The sequence below is a fragment of the Eretmochelys imbricata genome, chromosome 12, assembly GCF_965152235.1.
Source record: "Eretmochelys imbricata isolate rEreImb1 chromosome 12, rEreImb1.hap1, whole genome shotgun sequence".
NCBI classification, from domain to species: domain Eukaryota; kingdom Metazoa; phylum Chordata; order Testudines; family Cheloniidae; genus Eretmochelys; species Eretmochelys imbricata.
The window spans coordinates 19,410,211-19,428,718 of NC_135583.1; the positions used below are offsets into that span (position 1 = coordinate 19,410,211).

Below are 18,508 nucleotides of genomic sequence, written 5' to 3' on the forward strand. Positions count from 1 at the left end.
ACTTCAGAAAACCATCTTCCTGGAGACCCACTTTCCGACTCCCAATTCCACACCTTCCCTGAAGCAACGACAGGAGCTGGCCGGGCTCCACACAAAAGGAATTTTGCAACGGTACTCATGAGACAAGATTAAACTCGCGTTAGCGCAATGGGTGTTGCAAGTACGCGATTTCTTTGTTCTCCCTGGTTACAGGCCCTGCTATTTGTCAGCACTGAATTTCTCTTCTTTGCCTACACCCACAGCCCCAGCGCTCCGTCCTCTCCCGCTGGCTGAGCCGGGGGCAACGGCCGGGAGCCGCGGGCGCTGAGAGAACTGGACGGGCGGCTAAGCGTCCGCCCTTCTCCCCGGCACCGGAGCGGCCACGCTGCAGCGCCCTGCGCGGAACCACTGTGGCATGGGAATGGGCTGTATCTGAACCCACGGCCCCGGCCGGTTCCGCGCCCCCCGCCCGCGGCTTCGCCTTCCCTCAGAGCAAGAAGAGTCGCGCGCCGCCGTACCCACTCCCCATTAGCCCGCTTGCCTGAGACTGCCGTCCGGGCCCGGGCCAATCCCTTGACGGGGCGGGGTCTCGTTAAATCCCGCCCTGCAGCTGCGGTCGTCGGGGGCGTGGCTTGTGACGGCAGGGAGGAGAGTAACGCGGGAGCGCTTGGGCCCGAGAGTTCGCGGCAGTGGGCGCGGGCTCGGGCGCGAGCTGGGTCCTAAGGTCGCGCGGGCGAGAGTGCACTTGCCCGGGCGGCCGCGTGAGGTGTGTGGCGCGCGCCGTGCCGGCCAGCCCCGCTTTCCATCGCGTCCCTTGGGGGTGGGGCGGCCACTTTCCCACCCAGCCGCAGCAGCAGCAAAGAGCATGTCCTCGAGTAGGGCCAAGAAAGTGAAGATGGCCACCAAGTCCTGCCCGGAGTGCGACCAGCAGGTGAGACCTCGGCTGGGCAAGGGGCACCGAGCCTGCCCCCTTCCACCCATTAACTGAGCCTGCCCCGTTCAGCCCCCCTGTAAGGGAGAAGCCCGCGTAGTGCTGCTTTCCTCATCCCAAACCTCTGCAGCACCCTGCACATGTCCATCAGGGGTTGGCAGGGGAAGAGAGAGACTCACCTTTGCAATCCCCGCTCGCCTCCATTATTTAATAAAACGCCCTTCAGGACAGATGCGTTTATAACTGCAGCACTTTAGGATTTACAAGGTTGTTTTGGGAAGGGGCATGCTGCTACTTTGCTATTTATCTGGAGTGTTGTGCTCCGGAAGCTGAGAAAAGTGCCTCTGAGGAGACCCGAGGAGAGCTGGGGGACACAGAGTGAGGTCGGAGAACAGAGCTTTTAAAAATAACCCAGAACTTTTTTTTTTTTTTTTTTTTTTTGCACTGTGCATCAAAAATGGGATTCTGTTTGTCTGATGAGGTCCAAGTCACTCAGTATGAAAAAGTTAGTAACACAGTGCAGCTTAGGTGGTAGGAAAAGGGATTCTGATACTCCATGCATCTGATGAAGTGGGTTCTAGCCCACGAAAGCTTACGCCCAAATAAAGTTGTTAGTCTGTAAGGTGCCACAAGGACTCCTTGTTGTTTTCACAAGAACCTGGTTCACCTTTCTTAATGGAAGTCTGATTTATTATTCAGTAATTGCTTCTAACCTCATAATTCATCATCATTCAAGAATCCCATTAAAAGTCTGCTTTGCCCTCTCCTTGCATGGCACAGGGCATGTTCAATGTGCTTATCCTGACTTACCTCTTATTTAGTTGCACAGAGTTCAGAAGGTCACAGCCCTTTTCCACACTGCTTCCACTTGTCTTAAGGCTGGTCGCTTTGTGTGATGTGTTCCACAACAAGGACTTCCTCACTAAATATAATGTTTTTAATGTTCTCTGTTGCTTCTGTCCACTCTCCAGCTCTTGATAGTTAGAGTAGTCATCTCTTGACTTTCTGAGTTAAAACGTTGACTGGGTGTTGAACCTTTGCAAAGTTAATTCAGGAAGTTTGTGGCCCAGATGCATTCAGTTATGAAAAAGATGAGCTAGCTTCCTGAGTTTAAAATAAACTCACTTCTAAATGGTGCTTAATTCTGAGCCAGTGTTCTAGTGCAATATAGCCTTTGCCTTTCTAGTCTTTATCTGGAATATAATCTGAACGTTTGGAAATATTGATTAGCATTATAGAGTTGTCTTATGCAGAAGGTTTTTGTGAAGAATATATAATTATTTACACTTAAGATATTAGTAACTTTTAAACAATTTATTAACTGTACAAATACAATTTTGCCTTTGGATGATTAATACTCTCAAATGTGTGATACTGATTCAGTAGTTTTCTTTCCCTTTGCTGCAGTTTACCAGTTTGAGACCTTAATCAGAAGGATTTCTAGTGTAGTGTGACTCAAATCTGTAGGGAGTTTTGTGAGCTACTGCTCCACAAGTTGATCATCTCTTACTGATGTATTGCCCTGGGGATGAATTGTATTGCAACAGCATTAAAAATTACATAGCAAAAATAATCAAATTGGATTATTACCATTTTATTTCTAACTAACTTGTCTTTGCTATTTACTGTTTACATAGTACTAATTTTGAACAATGGAAATGACTATTCAGTTTCACTCTTTTGTAATCCACTGGCAGAATGGTACAGCACTACAAGAGAATGTTTAAATAAAAATAATTTTTTTTAACTTACTGAAAAATGTTTCTATTTCATATTAGATCCTATAAAACTCTAACCAATTTATTTTTAGGCCTGTATCAGACAGTGTCCTATTTTTATAAAGAAAAATAAAGAAAAATTTTAAATTGTATGACAGTTAACTGTTGATTTGCTTATTCTTGCCTGGCTTCTACTTGCAATAGACTTACATTAGTTTTAAGGCATTTCAGTTCATCCTCAAGTCTTGTTTGGGAGGCTAGGCTTTTTGGGATATGCTTTCATATTTCTATCTTGACTTTTTAGTAAAGCTTTTGATACTGTCTCGCATGACCTTCTCAAACTAGGGAAATGCAACCTAGATGGAGCTACTATAAGGTGGGTGCAAAACTGGTTGGAAAACAGTTCCCAGAAAGTAGTTATCCATGGGTCACGGTCGTGCTGGAAAGGCATAACAAGTGGGGTCCCGCAGGGATCAGATCTGGGTCTGGTTCTGTTCAATGCCTTCATCAGTGATTTAAATAATGACATAGGGAGTATACTTACAAAGTTTGCGGACGCTACCAAGATGAGAGGAGTTGCAAGTGCTTTGGAAGATAGGATTAAAATTCAAAATGATCTGGACAAAGTGGAGAAATGGTCTGAAGTAAATAGGATGAAATTCAATAAGCACAATAAGCAAAGCACTCCATTTAGGAAGTAACAATCAGTTGCACACATACAAAATGGGAAATGATTGCCTAGGAAGGAGTACTGCAGAAAGGGATCTGGGGGTCATTGTGGTCCACAAGCTAAATATGAGTCAGCAGTGTAACACTGTTGCGCCAAAAAAAAAAAAAAAAAAGCAAACATCGTTCTCGGATGCATTAGCAGGATTTTTGTAAGCAAGACAAAATAAGTAATTCTTCCGCTCTACTCCATGCTGATTAGGCCTCAACTTGAGTATTGTGTCCAGTTCTGGGCGCCACATTTCAGGAAAAATGTGGACAAATTGGAGAAAGTCCACAAAGAGCAACAAAAATGATTAAAGGTCTAGAAAACATCACCTGTGAGGGAAGATTGAAGAAACTGGGTTTGTTTAGTCTGGAAAAGAGAAGACAGAGGGGACATAACAGTTTTCAAGTACATAAAAGGTTCCTACAAGGAGGAGAGAGAAGAATTTTTCTTCTTAACCTCTGAGGATAGGAGAAGAAGCAGTGGTCTTAAACTGAAGCAAGGGAGGTTTAGGTTGGACATTAGGAAAAACTTCCTAATTATCAGGGTGGTTAAGCACTGGAATAAATTGCCCAGGGAGGTTGTGGAATCTCCATCATTGGAGATTTTTAAGAGCAGGTTAGACAAACATCTCTCAGGAATGGGCTAGAATAATACTTAGTCCTGGCACCCGATATAAAAAATGGTTCAGCATCTGACATACCATTGTAGGTTGTCCTACAACACAGCCTCTAAGAAGACCAGGCTGTCCCGGACACCAAGTAACAGGATTGTTTACCTTTACACTAAGAAAGTTGGCAAGGCGCCAAAGTCTGCATGTGGTGTGTGTCCAGGAAGACTTTGCGGTGTTTGTGCTGTGCGCCCTTAAGACCTTATGAGGCTGTCAAAAACACAGAAGCATATTGGAACCGCCATAGGCTCTGCTATGTGTGCTAAATGTGTCTGTGACAGAATCAAACAAGCTTTCCTTATTGAGGAGCGGAAGATTGTTGTGAAAGTGTTGAAGGCACAAGCACAGAGTCAGAAATCTAAGTGAATCTCTTTGTATGGTCTGCCTAATAAATGAAACTTCAACTTTTAAAAAAAAAAAAGTGTGGGAGACTGGACTAGATGACCTCTCGAGGTCCCCTCCAGTCCTATGATTCTATGGGTCATGAGAGGTGAAATCAGAAAGTAACTGAAATACTTCTCTGATGGATTATATCTACTAAAGGACAACCTATCCTAAATGCTCAATTACTGAGGGACAATCTACACTGATTCCTATATTTGCTTTCTACAACCAACTCTATATAATTTTTCATGAGTGATGTACCTGAATATTTGGAGCATAATAGCTAAACTCTATCGTTAAATTTATTCACCTAAATTTGGGTTACTGCAGATTATATACTTATGACTATATAAGATTATATATTTTATGACTTTTAAACTAGATTTTGTACTAATCTAAGCACTACACCCAGATGTACAGACACTGTTTCCTTAACCTGTGTATTGTATAATTTTAACATTAGCTTTAATACAAAATTTTAATATGAGCATTGCTTGCAAATATGCTGACATGTTCAATTTGGCATTATATTTTGTTTCTGGGAGAAGCAAGTAACATGCTCAATTGTCATCCTGGGTGATAAAAGAAGAAATTAAAATGAATAAAGGTATTTCAGTGTAAGACTTTTTGCAGTCTAATATTGTTGGGGGCTTATGATGCTATAAGAGCAAGTAATTAATTTGTTTTTGTTTTTTTAAAGGTCCTGCTAATCTAATTTCATTCTGCTTAAAGTAAATGGTATGCATGTCCAAATTGAATTTCTGTGCTAGGCTCTTCCTGCTGCTAGCCTGGAATTACATGCATATGTGCTGTCCCAGCCCAAAGGCTGCTAGTGTGGCCTGATTGTTTCTCAATGCTCCGGAGCCCTTGTGCACACAGTAGAAGAAGCTAAATTCTTGCCTTCGCACCAATGGAACCCACAGCTTTATATGTAAGTGGCTAGGTTATATATTCCCCAGAATAGTCACCCATAGCTATCTGTCAGTCCTTCCATAGAGGAAGTTCTCATCTTGGGCAGTCAGTCTGTGCTACCAGTTCTCAGCTACTCTCAGAACAGGGGTGTTGAGGTACGTGCCCAGAATTCTGTGCTGCCAGTAATGTGTGTGTGGAACTTTTCATGGAAATAGTTTAAATTCAAACTCTCGAGGCGATTTAGTATATTGACTGCATACACCTTAAGTGTAAGAGCTTGCTTAGAACCACTCACCATATGTGGTGTTAAAACAAAATCAAACCCACATAGTTGAGTAAATCAGGGAGCCCAAGACAAATGGCGTTAATAGGGTGAAACAAAGAACAGATTATTTTTTAATATTTGTTATGCAAATGAATTAAATGAAAATTTGGCATAGAATAGTAGGTAGGGTATGGTCCAGCAAACTCTGACTATTATTGTGGGATAGATTCACTATGTATTATTAGTAAGCATTCACAGAATTTTAACCCATATTTTGCACTTTTATAGCACTTTCCTTTCAAAGATGTTGGAGCCCAGCATTTCTCTGAAAAGCAACTATGTAAAAATTCAACCTGTACTTATATTCAAAATCATCTAGTATCATTTTCCCTTTAAGCTCAACTCCCTGCCTCCCCCCCCCAAAAAAAGTCCTTTAGGCAGAGATTAAGTCTGAAAAGGTGAATATCAGAGAGATTGGAGTGATCAAAAGCAGAGTAGAATAGAAATCCTGTGCCACCTTAATTAACTTCAGATATCAATCATTCAGCTATATCTAAAAATAAATATATTATTTTGGTTCTTGATATTGCAGCACAGTTATCAGACAATCGGCTTATTAAATGCGAACGCAATCTCTGGTAGGTTAGTCTGATTTTGGGGCGGGCCAAACCTTGTGTACAAAAAGTCTTTCCATTAAAGTTAAATCATCAATCTAAAAATCACACTTGCTCTGAATTTTTTTGCCTATTTCCCTTAATTGTGACACTTAAGATTACTATAATTGAACAATTATAGAAATTATTTTTAAATTTTATGCATTTGACAGCATTTTCAGTATGGTCAGTATATCTTTTGTGTAATCAGTTTCCTTTTGTTTGTGTGGGTCTTTTATGCAATAATTTGTGAGAGACATTTTTGTAAAAATGATTGGAAAATTACAAAAATTGGCAGAGGTACTGGTGGTAGAAGCAGCAACTGAAACTACTTCACTCTTTTGAAATTGTTTAGGTTTCAAGTTGTCCATTTTACCACTCTTAGGCAGTATAACCGCTAGATACAATAGAAAAAAATTCTAATTTTCAATAACCATCTGATGCCGCCTTCTCAAAATTTGGTTACATGTGCAAAACAACAATTATAGCCAGCTATATCCTAATACCAAAGACTTGGTGAAAGCAAGTTTTGAGAATTATTTTTTGGGCTGGTGAAATAGTATTGGCTCAGTGGTCTCTAGAAGGATGGTATTCTTGAATACTTTGAATGTACATTTTTTTTAAATTTCATATGAGGTTTCTCCTGATCAAAGTGTGAGGTATAAACAGAAGTGATCAGTTATTAAGTCTAAATTACATGAGGATGATGATGCCTAAGAGTACAGCAAAGGAAACCAACTGCCACTTGGCCTCTAACAAGCTTAGACTAAAAAAGTTATTGTTTAAAAATAGCTATTTATGTAGGCTCTACGAAAAGATCAAATCTTGTGCTCCCTGTACTGGTTCTGCAACATTTGCAGCTATTCCAAGAGATGTGTTCCCCTTTGATGTGGCACATGAACAAGTAAGCAAAACAAGGACTTCCTGAATTTCCCTTTTAAGTTTTAATAGAACTGCCTCACAGTTGTCTGGATGAGATCAGATGTTGCACAATAGAAGAGGATTAAAATTTGTATGAAAATTTATTTGTAAACTTCTGGGACAGCTTTACAAAGAATGCAGCTTTTTAAAACTGTGTGGGTGGGTTAAATTTAAAAAAAAAAAACAAAGAAAAGAAAAAGTACCTGCTAGAATTGTTTCTTTCAAAGAATAAAAAACTTAAATAATTGCCAGGTTTACTCAGAAAAATATGTGAGTTGTATGTAAAAATAATGCATGCCATTGATTCTGAGGTATTCCTCCGTTCCACACTTTTTTAATTTAAAAACATAACCAACTACATTTTGAATGAGCTGCATGGCTTACTAGTTAAGTGAACTGTTTGTAGAATTGCACTGCATGCTTCAAGTTTGGTAATGAAAAAATGCTTTTCTTAAATGTAAAGGAGTACTTGTGGCACCTTAGAGACTAACCAATTTATTTAGTCTCTAAGGTGCCACAAGTACTCCTTTTCTTTTTGCGAATACAGACTAACACGGCTGTTGTTCTGAAACCTTTCTTAAATGTGACGTCCTTATAAACGTGTGAAGCAAAGCACAGAAAATGTAGCTGTGCTGCAGAAAGCAATAACACAGTTTGTGTGGCCTGTGTAGCGGGAGAATTCTCCTTTGTATGGACCAGCAGTTTGGTTATGGCATTTTGTTCTTCTGTTAGAAGCACACTGAAATTGGTTTCCTGTGCATCGGGTAAAGTATAAACAGTAAATACTTTCATTATTGATGGTTTTAAGAAGCAGCAGCGAACCTGAAGAGATTTGTCTCGATGTTTTTGACATGTTCATGTTTTTGTTTTTTTCTTTTGTGTGGTATCCTGCGTTAACACTGTTTTATTTGAACGTTAATTTCTTCCAAATCTTTTTAGTTTCCTCTGTGTTTTTTAGTCCTTTGCATAACTTTGTCTTGATACAGATCTAATCAAAGCAGCACAATGCACTCCTGATTGACTCCTAAAGCCATGATTTGCAACATGTTTAATGTAGATGATGTGCTTTGGTAACTTTTTCTGTTCTTTTTTAATTGTTGAAGGAAAGAATTTTTGTTAACATTGTTTTAATAAGGAAGGAATACGCTACTGTCCTTGTAGCTGTAAGCATTCTAGAATTTTCCCATATCGTTCTAAATTCTTCCATATTGCAAGTATTCAGCCAGATGGGGTAGTGCTGGGTTTCCTCTACTTACTATGAAACAGCGTGGATAAAAATCAGTGTTTTTTTTAAAAAAAAAAAAATCAGATTTTTTTATGTAAATCCAATTTTTTGATAAAATACTTTTTGAGGAAAAAACCTATCTAAACATAGTTTTAATTAAAATACATTATAGTGCAAAGGTATCTAATCATAGAATAGGGATCATAAATTCTAATACTATAGTACCAGGCAATATAATCATGTAATGTTTAAGAAAAGTTTTGTAAATGAGTTCCAATAGTTCATGGATTAGGGACCCAATCTTATGGGGCTCCAGGGGCTTCTGTATAGATTATTTAGGTTAATCTTTCTATCTACCCAATGGGACTCAGTGCTCAGTCTAGAAGATACCATCAGAGATGCTTAGTTTTGCAGTTCTCAAACTGGATTTGTGTCTCCAGAGATAACATGCTTGTTAACAGAAAAAATGTTTTGAAATAAATAATATATAGAGGTGAGAAATAACAGACCTCAACCCTGTTGTCTCTCTGCAAATTTGTGTACACAGATTCAATCCCCTACCTCTCTCTAAAAGTGCTAAATTTCAAAGTTCAATGAATAGAAGATTGTTGGGGGCGGAATAGATCTGGACAAGGAGAAGATAAATGTGAGAAGGGAGGGACAGGCAGTAGAAACAAAAGTGAAACTGTTTGAACAGCATATTCCAGAAGTCTTGAGGTCTTTCTGAGTGTAGTCTTCATATGATTTGAGATCTACCATACCATTCTCTCTCTAGAAGGATAAACCTATAATGGCAGCAGGCCGTAAAAGAGACCCAGTTTGGGAATAAGAACCATTCAAGAAATATATGTTTGCTGATGATCTTTTAAAAAAAGTCACACCAGTGAACTGGTGGAAGTCACTTAAGCAGTGGATTCAGAGACGGTTGAAGTGGTGATCTCACATTTAACAGCAGTAGTGTCTTCTGCCAGTGTACAAAGAGAGAATATTTTCTTCCTTTGGACTAATTCATTCATTCCAAATTGAGAAATCATTTGGGACCTGAAAAAGCAGGAAAGCTCGTTTTTCTTTTCCAGATTATGACCAAACAGAAAAATGAAGGTGAAGACAACTGAGTTAGCTGCGGAAGCCAATATTTTACGTTTTTCATGTTGACCTGGCTTACATAGTTGATTTAATTTTTTTTAATATTTCATTTAACTCTTTTAGTTAAAAACAATTTTAACAAATACAAACCTGATTTTAAAAAACTTGAATGTTTAACTAAATTCAAACATTCATATGCTTGGTTTGTTAAAATATTATATGTTTGCTGTGGAAGAAAAAAATTCAGAATACATAATGTTGTTTTAGTTAAATGAAACAATTTAAATGTCTGTCTGGTGATGTTCTCCTCCTAATACAGCATGGCAAGAAAATCCTCCAAATATTAATGATTAACCTGTTGAATAGTTCACCTCCCAATGACTTCATAAATATCTGCTTCAGTTACCTTTGGTAAATGAAATAACCAAACAATCATTCATTTTCTGATATTGCTGTAAAACTAATCTGAAAAGTTTTCAAAATAAATCACTTTAAAAATGTATAGTGTGTACCTTCTACAAATGAAACCACATCTATCTCTGAGTTGTGAAGAATATGTATTAAAGTTATAACTACCAACAAGAATGCACTTTTATGTAGAAATCCATTATTAAATCAAGTCTTCCTGACTATTGATTTAAATCAAATCCACCCTGTTATGAAACTTTATGAAATGCACAATAACACGGAATACTGTTTGGGGTATAAACAAAATGTGAAGAATATCTTGGAGGTCACATGTGCCTTGTATTTGGGATTTTTTTTCTTAACAGAGGAACTCTTGTGATATTTCAAAACCTTATTTTCCCCACTTTCTTTCAGGTTCCTGTTGCATGCAAATCGTGCCCTTGTGGCTACATATTTATTAGTCGAAAGCTCTTGCATGCCAAACGTGCTGAGAAATCACCACCCACTGCAGGTAAACCTTACTGAGGGGCTTTCCCTTTCATATTTCTGCTTTGGAAAAAAAAAAAAACAATGAAGAGCGTGTGGCCTCCTGTATTATAAACTTGGACTTTTGTCCGTTCTTCTTTCCTTTACACTGGGGCAAGGCAGACTTTGAATATAAGTTCATCTTTCACAAACTGTGAAAGACAAAAGGTGGTGTTTTTGCAGCCTTCCTTCCTGTGTACGGGTGGTAGTGACATTTTATTCATTAAAAAGAAAAGGAGTACTTGTGGCACCTTAGAGACTAACCAATTTATTTGAGCATAAGCTTTCGTGAGCTACAGCTCACCAGTTTATTTGAGCATAAGCTTTCGTGAGCTACAGCTCACTTCATCCAATGAAGTGAGCTGTAGCTCACGAAAGCTTATGCTCAAATAAATTGGTTAGTCTCTAAGCTTTCGTGAGCTACAGCTCACCAGTTTATTTGAGCATAAGCTTTCGTGAGCTACAGCTCACTTCATCCGATGAAGTGAGCTGTAGCTCACGAAAGCTTATGCTCAAATAAATTGGTTAGTCTCTAAGGTGCCACAAGTACTCCTTTTCTTTTTGCGAATACAGACTAATACGGCTGCTACTCTGAAACGTGCCATTTTATTCATTGTTTATCTGTTAGCTGCTTACTTATTCACCATGCAAATATACTCCCTACGGAAAGCTTTCTGTTAATCCTACTTAGAAGATAAATGTCTAGAGAAGCCAGATTTCATAGCACTCGATGACCGAAGTTGTTTTATTCAAAAGTAAATTCCTATTTTTTTTAATGAGCTGCATTGAATTTATTAAATCAGTCCTGAAATAGCAGAATGTCATTTAATGCTTTGTATAACAAATGTATTTTGGAAGCTCTTAAACTAAAAGCTACTTAAGATGTTATTTTTAAAGTATGCAGTAAAATAAAAAAATGTATTTTCTCAAATTCGAGGTTTTCTGTTGATGTATATGCAAAGGAATCAGTTGGATGTGCGTTCTAGCATGATTCATGTTCTCCTTTATGTTCTTTATTAATGGTTTGTCTACCACTAATAGGACATTAGAATAAATCCCCTTCAGGGAAGATCCCCAAAGAATCTGATTTAGAATTGTAGAAGTTCTTCACTTACAAGGTTTACATGATCTGATTAGAGAGTTTTTTTAATTTAATCTGAAGAGAAAATGTTCCAATTGTGAGCTTTAGGAAAATATAAAGTGGTGATGTCAGACATGTTGATTCTTGCAAGCTGGAGGCAGTGTGGGAATGGCTGTGGAACTTGTTTTGGAAGGTGTGATTGGTGTTTTTTCCATTGTTTAGCTAGTGGTTGATAAATGAAACTAGTTACCAACCCAATTAGATACGTTAAAGGGTTTATTATGATTATGCAAGGCTCTTGTGTAATTACAGTGGGAAAGTGAATATATCTGGCTCTCCTGTCTAATATATTCACAAGCTATGTCCTGCCATCTAGTTGTGGCATATGTCCAGTCTACAGTAAATTGGGAGGTGGGACGAAAGGAAAGTAGTAGAATGACATCCAACAGGTAAATACCAAAAGCTCTCGGGTGCAAAATTTGGAAGTTTTTTCCCAAAACTAGCATGTGAAAAGTGTGAAGGCAGCTTGATTAAGGCTGTGTACACACTACAGCTTAAGTCGGTGTAAGTTCTGTCACTAAGAGGTGTGAATAAGCCACCCCCATGAGTGACGTAAGTTACACTGACCTAAGCACCAGTGTGGACAGCGCTATGTTGGCGGGAGAGCTTCTCCCGCCAACATAGTTACCGCCACTCACGGAGGCTGGAGTAGTTAAGTTGACAGGAGAGCTCTCTCCCGTCCGCTGAGAGCGTCTGCACTAGAAGTGCTGCTGTAAGCTCTGAAGTGTAGCCATAGCCCGTGTCTGTACAGCCCCTAACACAATGGGTCCTGATGGTAGTTGGAGCCTCTAGGTGCTGCTGTCGTACATACTGAGTGTACAGTTGAATTGGTGTCTTATGTTGAATTGTATAATATGAGAATGGTTTCAGGAGTGATGGCAAAACAAAACAAAAAATGAAGATTTAGTGTTTGCCTCTTTATCCATTTCTTAATAGTAATTGGGAACACCTGGAATGAAAGCAGTGACTTTCAGTACATCAGAAGTGATACATCAGGAACATTTTAAAATTGTGATCTGTGCAGTTAGTTTCACTGACTTAAGAACTAAGCATTTCCTATGCACTGTATTGCTAATAGATGCTCCTTATTTATTGCAAAATGCTACATAAATGTCGTCATAATTAAGACTTGATCTTTGTGATGAAAAAAAAAATGGGGTATGTCTGTGCCTTTGCCTAGAACAACTTGCTCAACTCTCAGCTCAGCGGATGGTGTGCAGATGCAGTCGAGTGTTGTGAACTGCTTGAGAGGTTACTACTGTGCAGGCAACTAATCATTCTTGTTAAGAGATCTAAGGGAAGAGGTGGGGTGGGGAAAGTGCTGAGATTGAATAACTACAAAGACATAAAAGCAAACATTTTCTTTATTCATTTATACAGAAAACAAGAGTGAGGCCAAAAGGAGACGAACAGAGAGAGTTAAGCGAGAGAAGATAAATTCTGCAGTAAATAAAGACTTAGAAAACAGAAAAAGGTCCAGATCTAACAGCCATTCAGATCATAGCAGACGGGGACGAGGAAGACCTAAGAGTGCCTCAGCCAAAAAATGTGAGGAAGAAAGAGGTATGAGAATTAGAAAACCTATTTGGGGAAAGTTATTTTTGGTTTTGGGGTTTTTTTTTTAATGGCGTGCTGTCATTAATCCAACTGGCGACCTGTTTTAGGCTTTGTCTACACTGCACTTTCATTGTTAAAACTTTTGTCACTCAGAGGTGTGAAAAAAAACCCGACCCCGCACGACAAAAGCTTTAACAACTAAAAGCTTTGGTATGGACAGTGCTTCGGCAGCAAGAGACACTCTCCTGGTTTCAAAGCTACTGCCCCTCTCTTGGGGTGGTTTTATTTTGTCGCTGGGAGCAAAAAAGAGTGGCTACACTGCTCACCTTACAATGGCGTGGCTGCAGTTGCACAGCCATGCCGTTATCAGATGTGCAGTGTAGACATAGCCATAGTTAAATAGTGGAGTCTCTGAAACTTGAAGTCTTTAAATCATGATTTGAGGACTTCAGTAACTCAATTGGGGTTGGGATCTATTACAGGAGTGGGTGGGTGGGGTTCTGTGGCCTGCTGCAATGTGCAGCAGGTCAAACTAGATGATCGTGATAGTCCCTTGTGACCTTAACGTCTATGAGAAGGAAGAAAAAATGTCTCATGCTGTAGTGACTTGTTAGTTTTCCTATCCAGACCAACACTTGGGTAATGTTATTTATGGCAAGGCTAACTCATTTCCTTCAGAGAAGCAAGAACTGTTGCAAACATCTGCTTCTGATAAGATCCAGTGGTCCTTCATAGGCTTCTAGGCTTAAGCAGATTGTCTGCAGGGGTCAGAGAGGATTTCCTTCTTCCTGCTGTCTCCATGATGAACCTTTACACAGCTGACCACATGGATTCATTTTTCTCTGAAGCAGCCAGTGTAAGTCACTGCTAGAAGTAAGATACTGGGCTATGTCAGAGATTCACACTCTCCTTAATGATGAGAGTGTATGTTAAGTATCTCACAACTAGTTTTCAGATGCTCTTGGTTCACATGGTACTTCAGACAAGATAGGGATGCTCCAAATGAGGGTGCCAAAGGAATTGGTGTTACGATTTTATAGTTTTCTTGCGTTTGAGGAAAACACATTCCAACTCCTTATTCACTGCAGTCACAAACTAGGGTGCTCTGATTAATTGTCAAAGAAAATAATTAATACAGTCAGGATTGCTAAGGAGCAATTGGACAGAAATAGCAAGAGCTTCTTGACAAACTTATGACCTGTCTTATATTATATTTCTGGTAATAATAGTAATAGAGGGTGGGGGTTTTCAAAAGTGGTCACTTGGGAGCACAAGTCCTGTTGTCTTCTAATGAAATTAATGCTCCTAAGTAACTTATGCAGCTTTGAAAAAACCACCCTCAATTTATCTTGTTGGATCTGTCCCGGTCTCGATGCTTAACACCACTGTAAGACATCAAATATGCACATCTCTAAGTACTTCTCAGCCCTTTACTGTGCAGCTTTGTGGCTGTGCCTCTTGGAACTGCTGGTACCAAGAGCCTGTTGGCGTTTCATTTACCTTTTATTTTTAGAGGATTTCAATTGGGCCATAAACACTTCATCCCGAAGCTTGGCGTACAAATATGAGGATTTGGGAAGAAAGAGCAAGTTTCCCCTTACATGTTTTAGAACATCCAGAACTTTCATTTAACATTACTGGAGTGTAAAAAGCACTCTTGGAAGCTTACCATGCTGGGGCTGTTCTTCTGTGCTGTTGTAACTTCAAAATCTTATGTCATCTGTGGGGGAAAAACGTGGATATTAGTCCATATTATGCAATAGGCCCTTTTAGGTCTTTTGAAACTTAAATATTTTGTCTTCACTGTAAAAACAAAAGAACTTTTTTCATAGTGATTTCACTAGAGTTTTTTTGTTGTTTTTTTTTTAAAATTCCTTATCCAAAACTCACTGGAATTTGGGTTCTAGAAATGACAGGGCCATTTATTGTGTTTGAGGAGAACACATTGCTAGACCCTGCAAAGAGTGTGTGTTGCTGTTTCTTTTATATATATTTCTTGAGCATTTAAAAAATCTTTTCTGATTGCTGCAGAGGTAGTGTGCTAGGCCCTACACAGTTTTGACCCTTCACTATAAGATCACTGTTAGCTAGGATAGAGTTCTCTTTATTTTGGTGTGCTGAAATTTTGATGTGTGTAATTTTCCATTTTGGCAGCAAAGGATTTCTTCTCATTTCTGGTGTCTTACAAAAATAGTTGTGCATACCTGCAGAGAAGTCTCAAGTGTGAATAATAGAGAACTGAGTCAGACTGTCTTCAGATGAGGAAGGTTTTAATAGGATATCAGATTGTTTTTTCTAAATCAGAGGCTGTACGTAGCAGGTAGGAAAAGGTCAACCAACTATAAAATGTTCAATAGTTGCTGGTGAGAAGGATGAAACTGTAGTAAGAATGGCTATAACTTACAAGTTCTACATTGATTGGTACTGCTTCATAGTAGAATCATCTGGCAGTGTTTTTCACTATGTTCTTCAAAATTGTATTTCCATTGGAATAGCTATTCATTTGAAAACATCTTGGAAAAAATGTTCACTTGGTTAAGAAGCCTGTAAATAAATGAGAGTAATTTTGTAAAATTAATTTTACAATCATTTGAATTCCAAGTGAATGTTCATGGTGAAAAGGAAGTACTTCAAATACATTTTATTTTGAATACATTGAATCTCCTGCCATGCTTAGCAAAAAGGAGTTGGAGGAAACTCAGAAACCCTTCTTTGAAGATGTTAACAATTTTGGATGGCTGAGCTTGTTTGGGTTAGAGTAGTGTGAAACAGGAAAAAAGATGACTGCAAGCTAGAAGTATTTCATACAGAATAATTAGCACTTACAATGCTTTCTTCTGAAACAAAAAGAAAAGGAGTACTTGTGGCACCTTAGAGACGAACAGATTTATTTGAGCATAAGCTTTCGTGAGCTACAGCTCACTTCATTGGAAGTGAAAGCTTATGCTCAAATAAATTTGTTAGGTTTCAGAGTAGCAGCCAGTTAGTCTGTATTTGCAAAAAGAAAAGGAGTATTTGTGGCACCTTAGAGACTAACAAATTTATTTGAGCATAAGCTTTCGTGAGCTACAGCTCACTTCACTCTGGTTCTTAGTTCCTGACTTCAAGCTGAATGCAGCAGATGGTACTGCATCTCACCTCACCAGGGATCCAGCTACAGTGACTTGTATTCCCAAGATTGAATGTGTTTTGAATGCTAGTACTTAACTAAAACAACCTTCTTATAGCTTTGCATTAGAACATCTGTGCTGTCTTTTGATATTCCAAGTACCTCACTAAGCAAGCTGCTGTGTAGTGAAACGTGGGAAGCATAGTTGTGTAGGTGCTTTGAGGTTGCTAAATAGCTTTCAACAGACTTTAATGTTGAGACATTGAGTGGGGAGAAAAGACCTTAAATCAGCAAATGGTCCCAGACTGAAATCTAAATACTGAGTGTGTCTGGACACCATTATATACTTACAGGGACACTGATAGGTTAAAATAAGCCAAACTTTAAGCCCATGCGGTGGTGGTCCCCCTTAGCTGTGAGCCCCATTCCCAGTCCTCTGGAAAGACCCAGGTGAGGGAGTGCTTTGAGGGGGTGAAGATAGGGGATCTGTGCAGATTCCCTCATGGAGTGCTAGACTACCCAAGTATGCTCTCCTTCCTGCAATGCATGTTAGCCCCTGCTCAGCCTCACTTAGCCGTTTCTGGCTAGTTGACAAAAAGAAGCTGACGAAAGAGCTTCTGTAATGCTGGGCAGTTATCAGGGAGGAGTTCAGGGGATAGACTGGGTGGGTGGAGTGCTGAATTAAAAGAGGTGGCTGTGACAAAGCTTCGTTTTATGGACCTTATGTGTGCCACAGGAGAGCCTTGCAAGGTTGGAGTGCTGCAGCAGGTGAGCTCCTTGATGGCTCACTCTTGCACTTAAGTGACCCACCTGCAGCCCCCTCCACTCTCAGTTGGCTTGTCTGGATGAAGCAGGCTCCCTGGGGTATTAACATGTCCCATGTCAGGAAAAGGCTAGTGTTCCTGAAGTACTAGAAGTCTGAAACCCCTAATGGGGCTTTGAGTCATGAGTTCTGGGTTCTTCTCTTGGCTCTGCCACTAATCTGCTCAGTGATCTTGGACAATTTACTTAACCTTTCAGAATCTCACTCTCCTACCTATACTATAGGGAAAGGACTACCCTACTTCTTACAGGTGTTGAAACCTTCATTTTGTAATACATCATTTATGTCCTCTCAGAAAGGTGCTATTTAAATGTAACGTGTAGGGAGTTGTCTTTCACCTGGAGGAAGAAGCATTAGGCAGCATTAACTACTCTCTCATTTGTGTGTTAGGAATCATTCATATGATGTTAGGCTGAGTCATCTTTTCTTGTCACTGAAGAATAGGCATTTGTGTCATATATTTTCAGACTGTTGATTCAGTGACTTCTTTTCCCTGACGGGAGCTGCTTATCTTTAATACCACTTTTCAATACTAATATGTTGTCCCATATAACAGTAATTTAGTATCTGTGTAATTTATATACAAACTTCTGATACAGGAGCTGGAGAAAAGCTTTTGTTTCATAGTGACTTTTCTTCTTCTTCTACAGAGAAACAAGAAAAAGAAGTTGACATGTATGCTAACCTTTCAGATGAAAAGGCTTTCGTGTTTTCAGTGGCCTTGGCAGAAATAAACAGAAAAATTATCAATCAAAGACTTATTCTCTAACTCACCACATACAACTGACTTTGTTGTATGCAGTGTGGCTAGCATATTTTCAAGGTGTCATGGACTCCCAGGAGGCATATTGTCTTCATCAACCAGGACCATAGCTTTTCCCTGTTAAAACTGTGCTGCTGTTTTGGAGCTCACAGACTTTTGTGTGTCTACACATCAGCAAGAAGCAACGTTGTCAACGTTTGAGTTCTTTATGCTTTGGAGACTAATGCTCGATGAACGCACAGAGAGAATGCACCATTTCCAGAGCACTTCGTTAGATTTGCTGCCCAGAAATGCAATATTTTAAATACTTTCTGAAAGAATGATTTTCTTTTAGAACTAAATATATTTCAGATTTTTCAACTATATTACAGTTTACATATGTATAGTTCATCTAACCTTTTAATAAATTGATATTCTGATATTTTATTGAACTGGAAATTAAGTACATTTGTAACAGGACTTATTTAAGGTGTCTTGACCTTATTTTCCTTTTAATTTAAGAACGGTTATTCATTTTGAAGATGGTTGTGGACAGTATTTTGATCAGTGGTTCTGGTTCTTCATTTTATAGACGTGATATAGTGGGGATAAGCATGGAAGCAAAGCAGTTCCTTTTTTAGGATCACCTTGCGTGGTGACTCATGTTCCATGGGAACTCTTCTTAGTACGGAGTTCGCTTTATATAGTATTCTCTTTTTATCCCAGATATGCCTTTCTGAGCCAGAC

At 39.2% G+C, this 18,508-nt stretch overlaps 1 protein-coding gene and 1 pseudogene across 2 annotated transcripts; both read left to right on the forward strand.

The window, feature by feature from the left end:
- Positions 1-632: 632 nt before the first annotated feature.
- Positions 633-18,208, forward strand: C12H16orf87 (chromosome 12 C16orf87 homolog). 2 transcript variants are annotated; one of them, XM_077830761.1, is made up of 5 exons: positions 633-910; positions 5,095-5,325; positions 10,279-10,375; positions 12,911-13,093; positions 17,670-18,208. In XM_077830761.1, exons 2-5 carry the CDS (start codon positions 5,305-5,307, stop codon positions 17,786-17,788), a joined length of 420 nt encoding a protein of 139 aa, XP_077686887.1. In that variant the 5' UTR covers positions 633-910; positions 5,095-5,304; the 3' UTR covers positions 17,789-18,208. The 2 variants fall into 2 exon arrangements, with proteins under 2 accessions (XP_077686887.1, XP_077686886.1); XM_077830760.1 differs by lacking the exon at positions 5,095-5,325.
- Positions 3,611-4,422, forward strand: LOC144272837 (large ribosomal subunit protein eL34 pseudogene; annotated as a pseudogene).
- Positions 18,209-18,508: the final 300 nt, after the last annotated feature.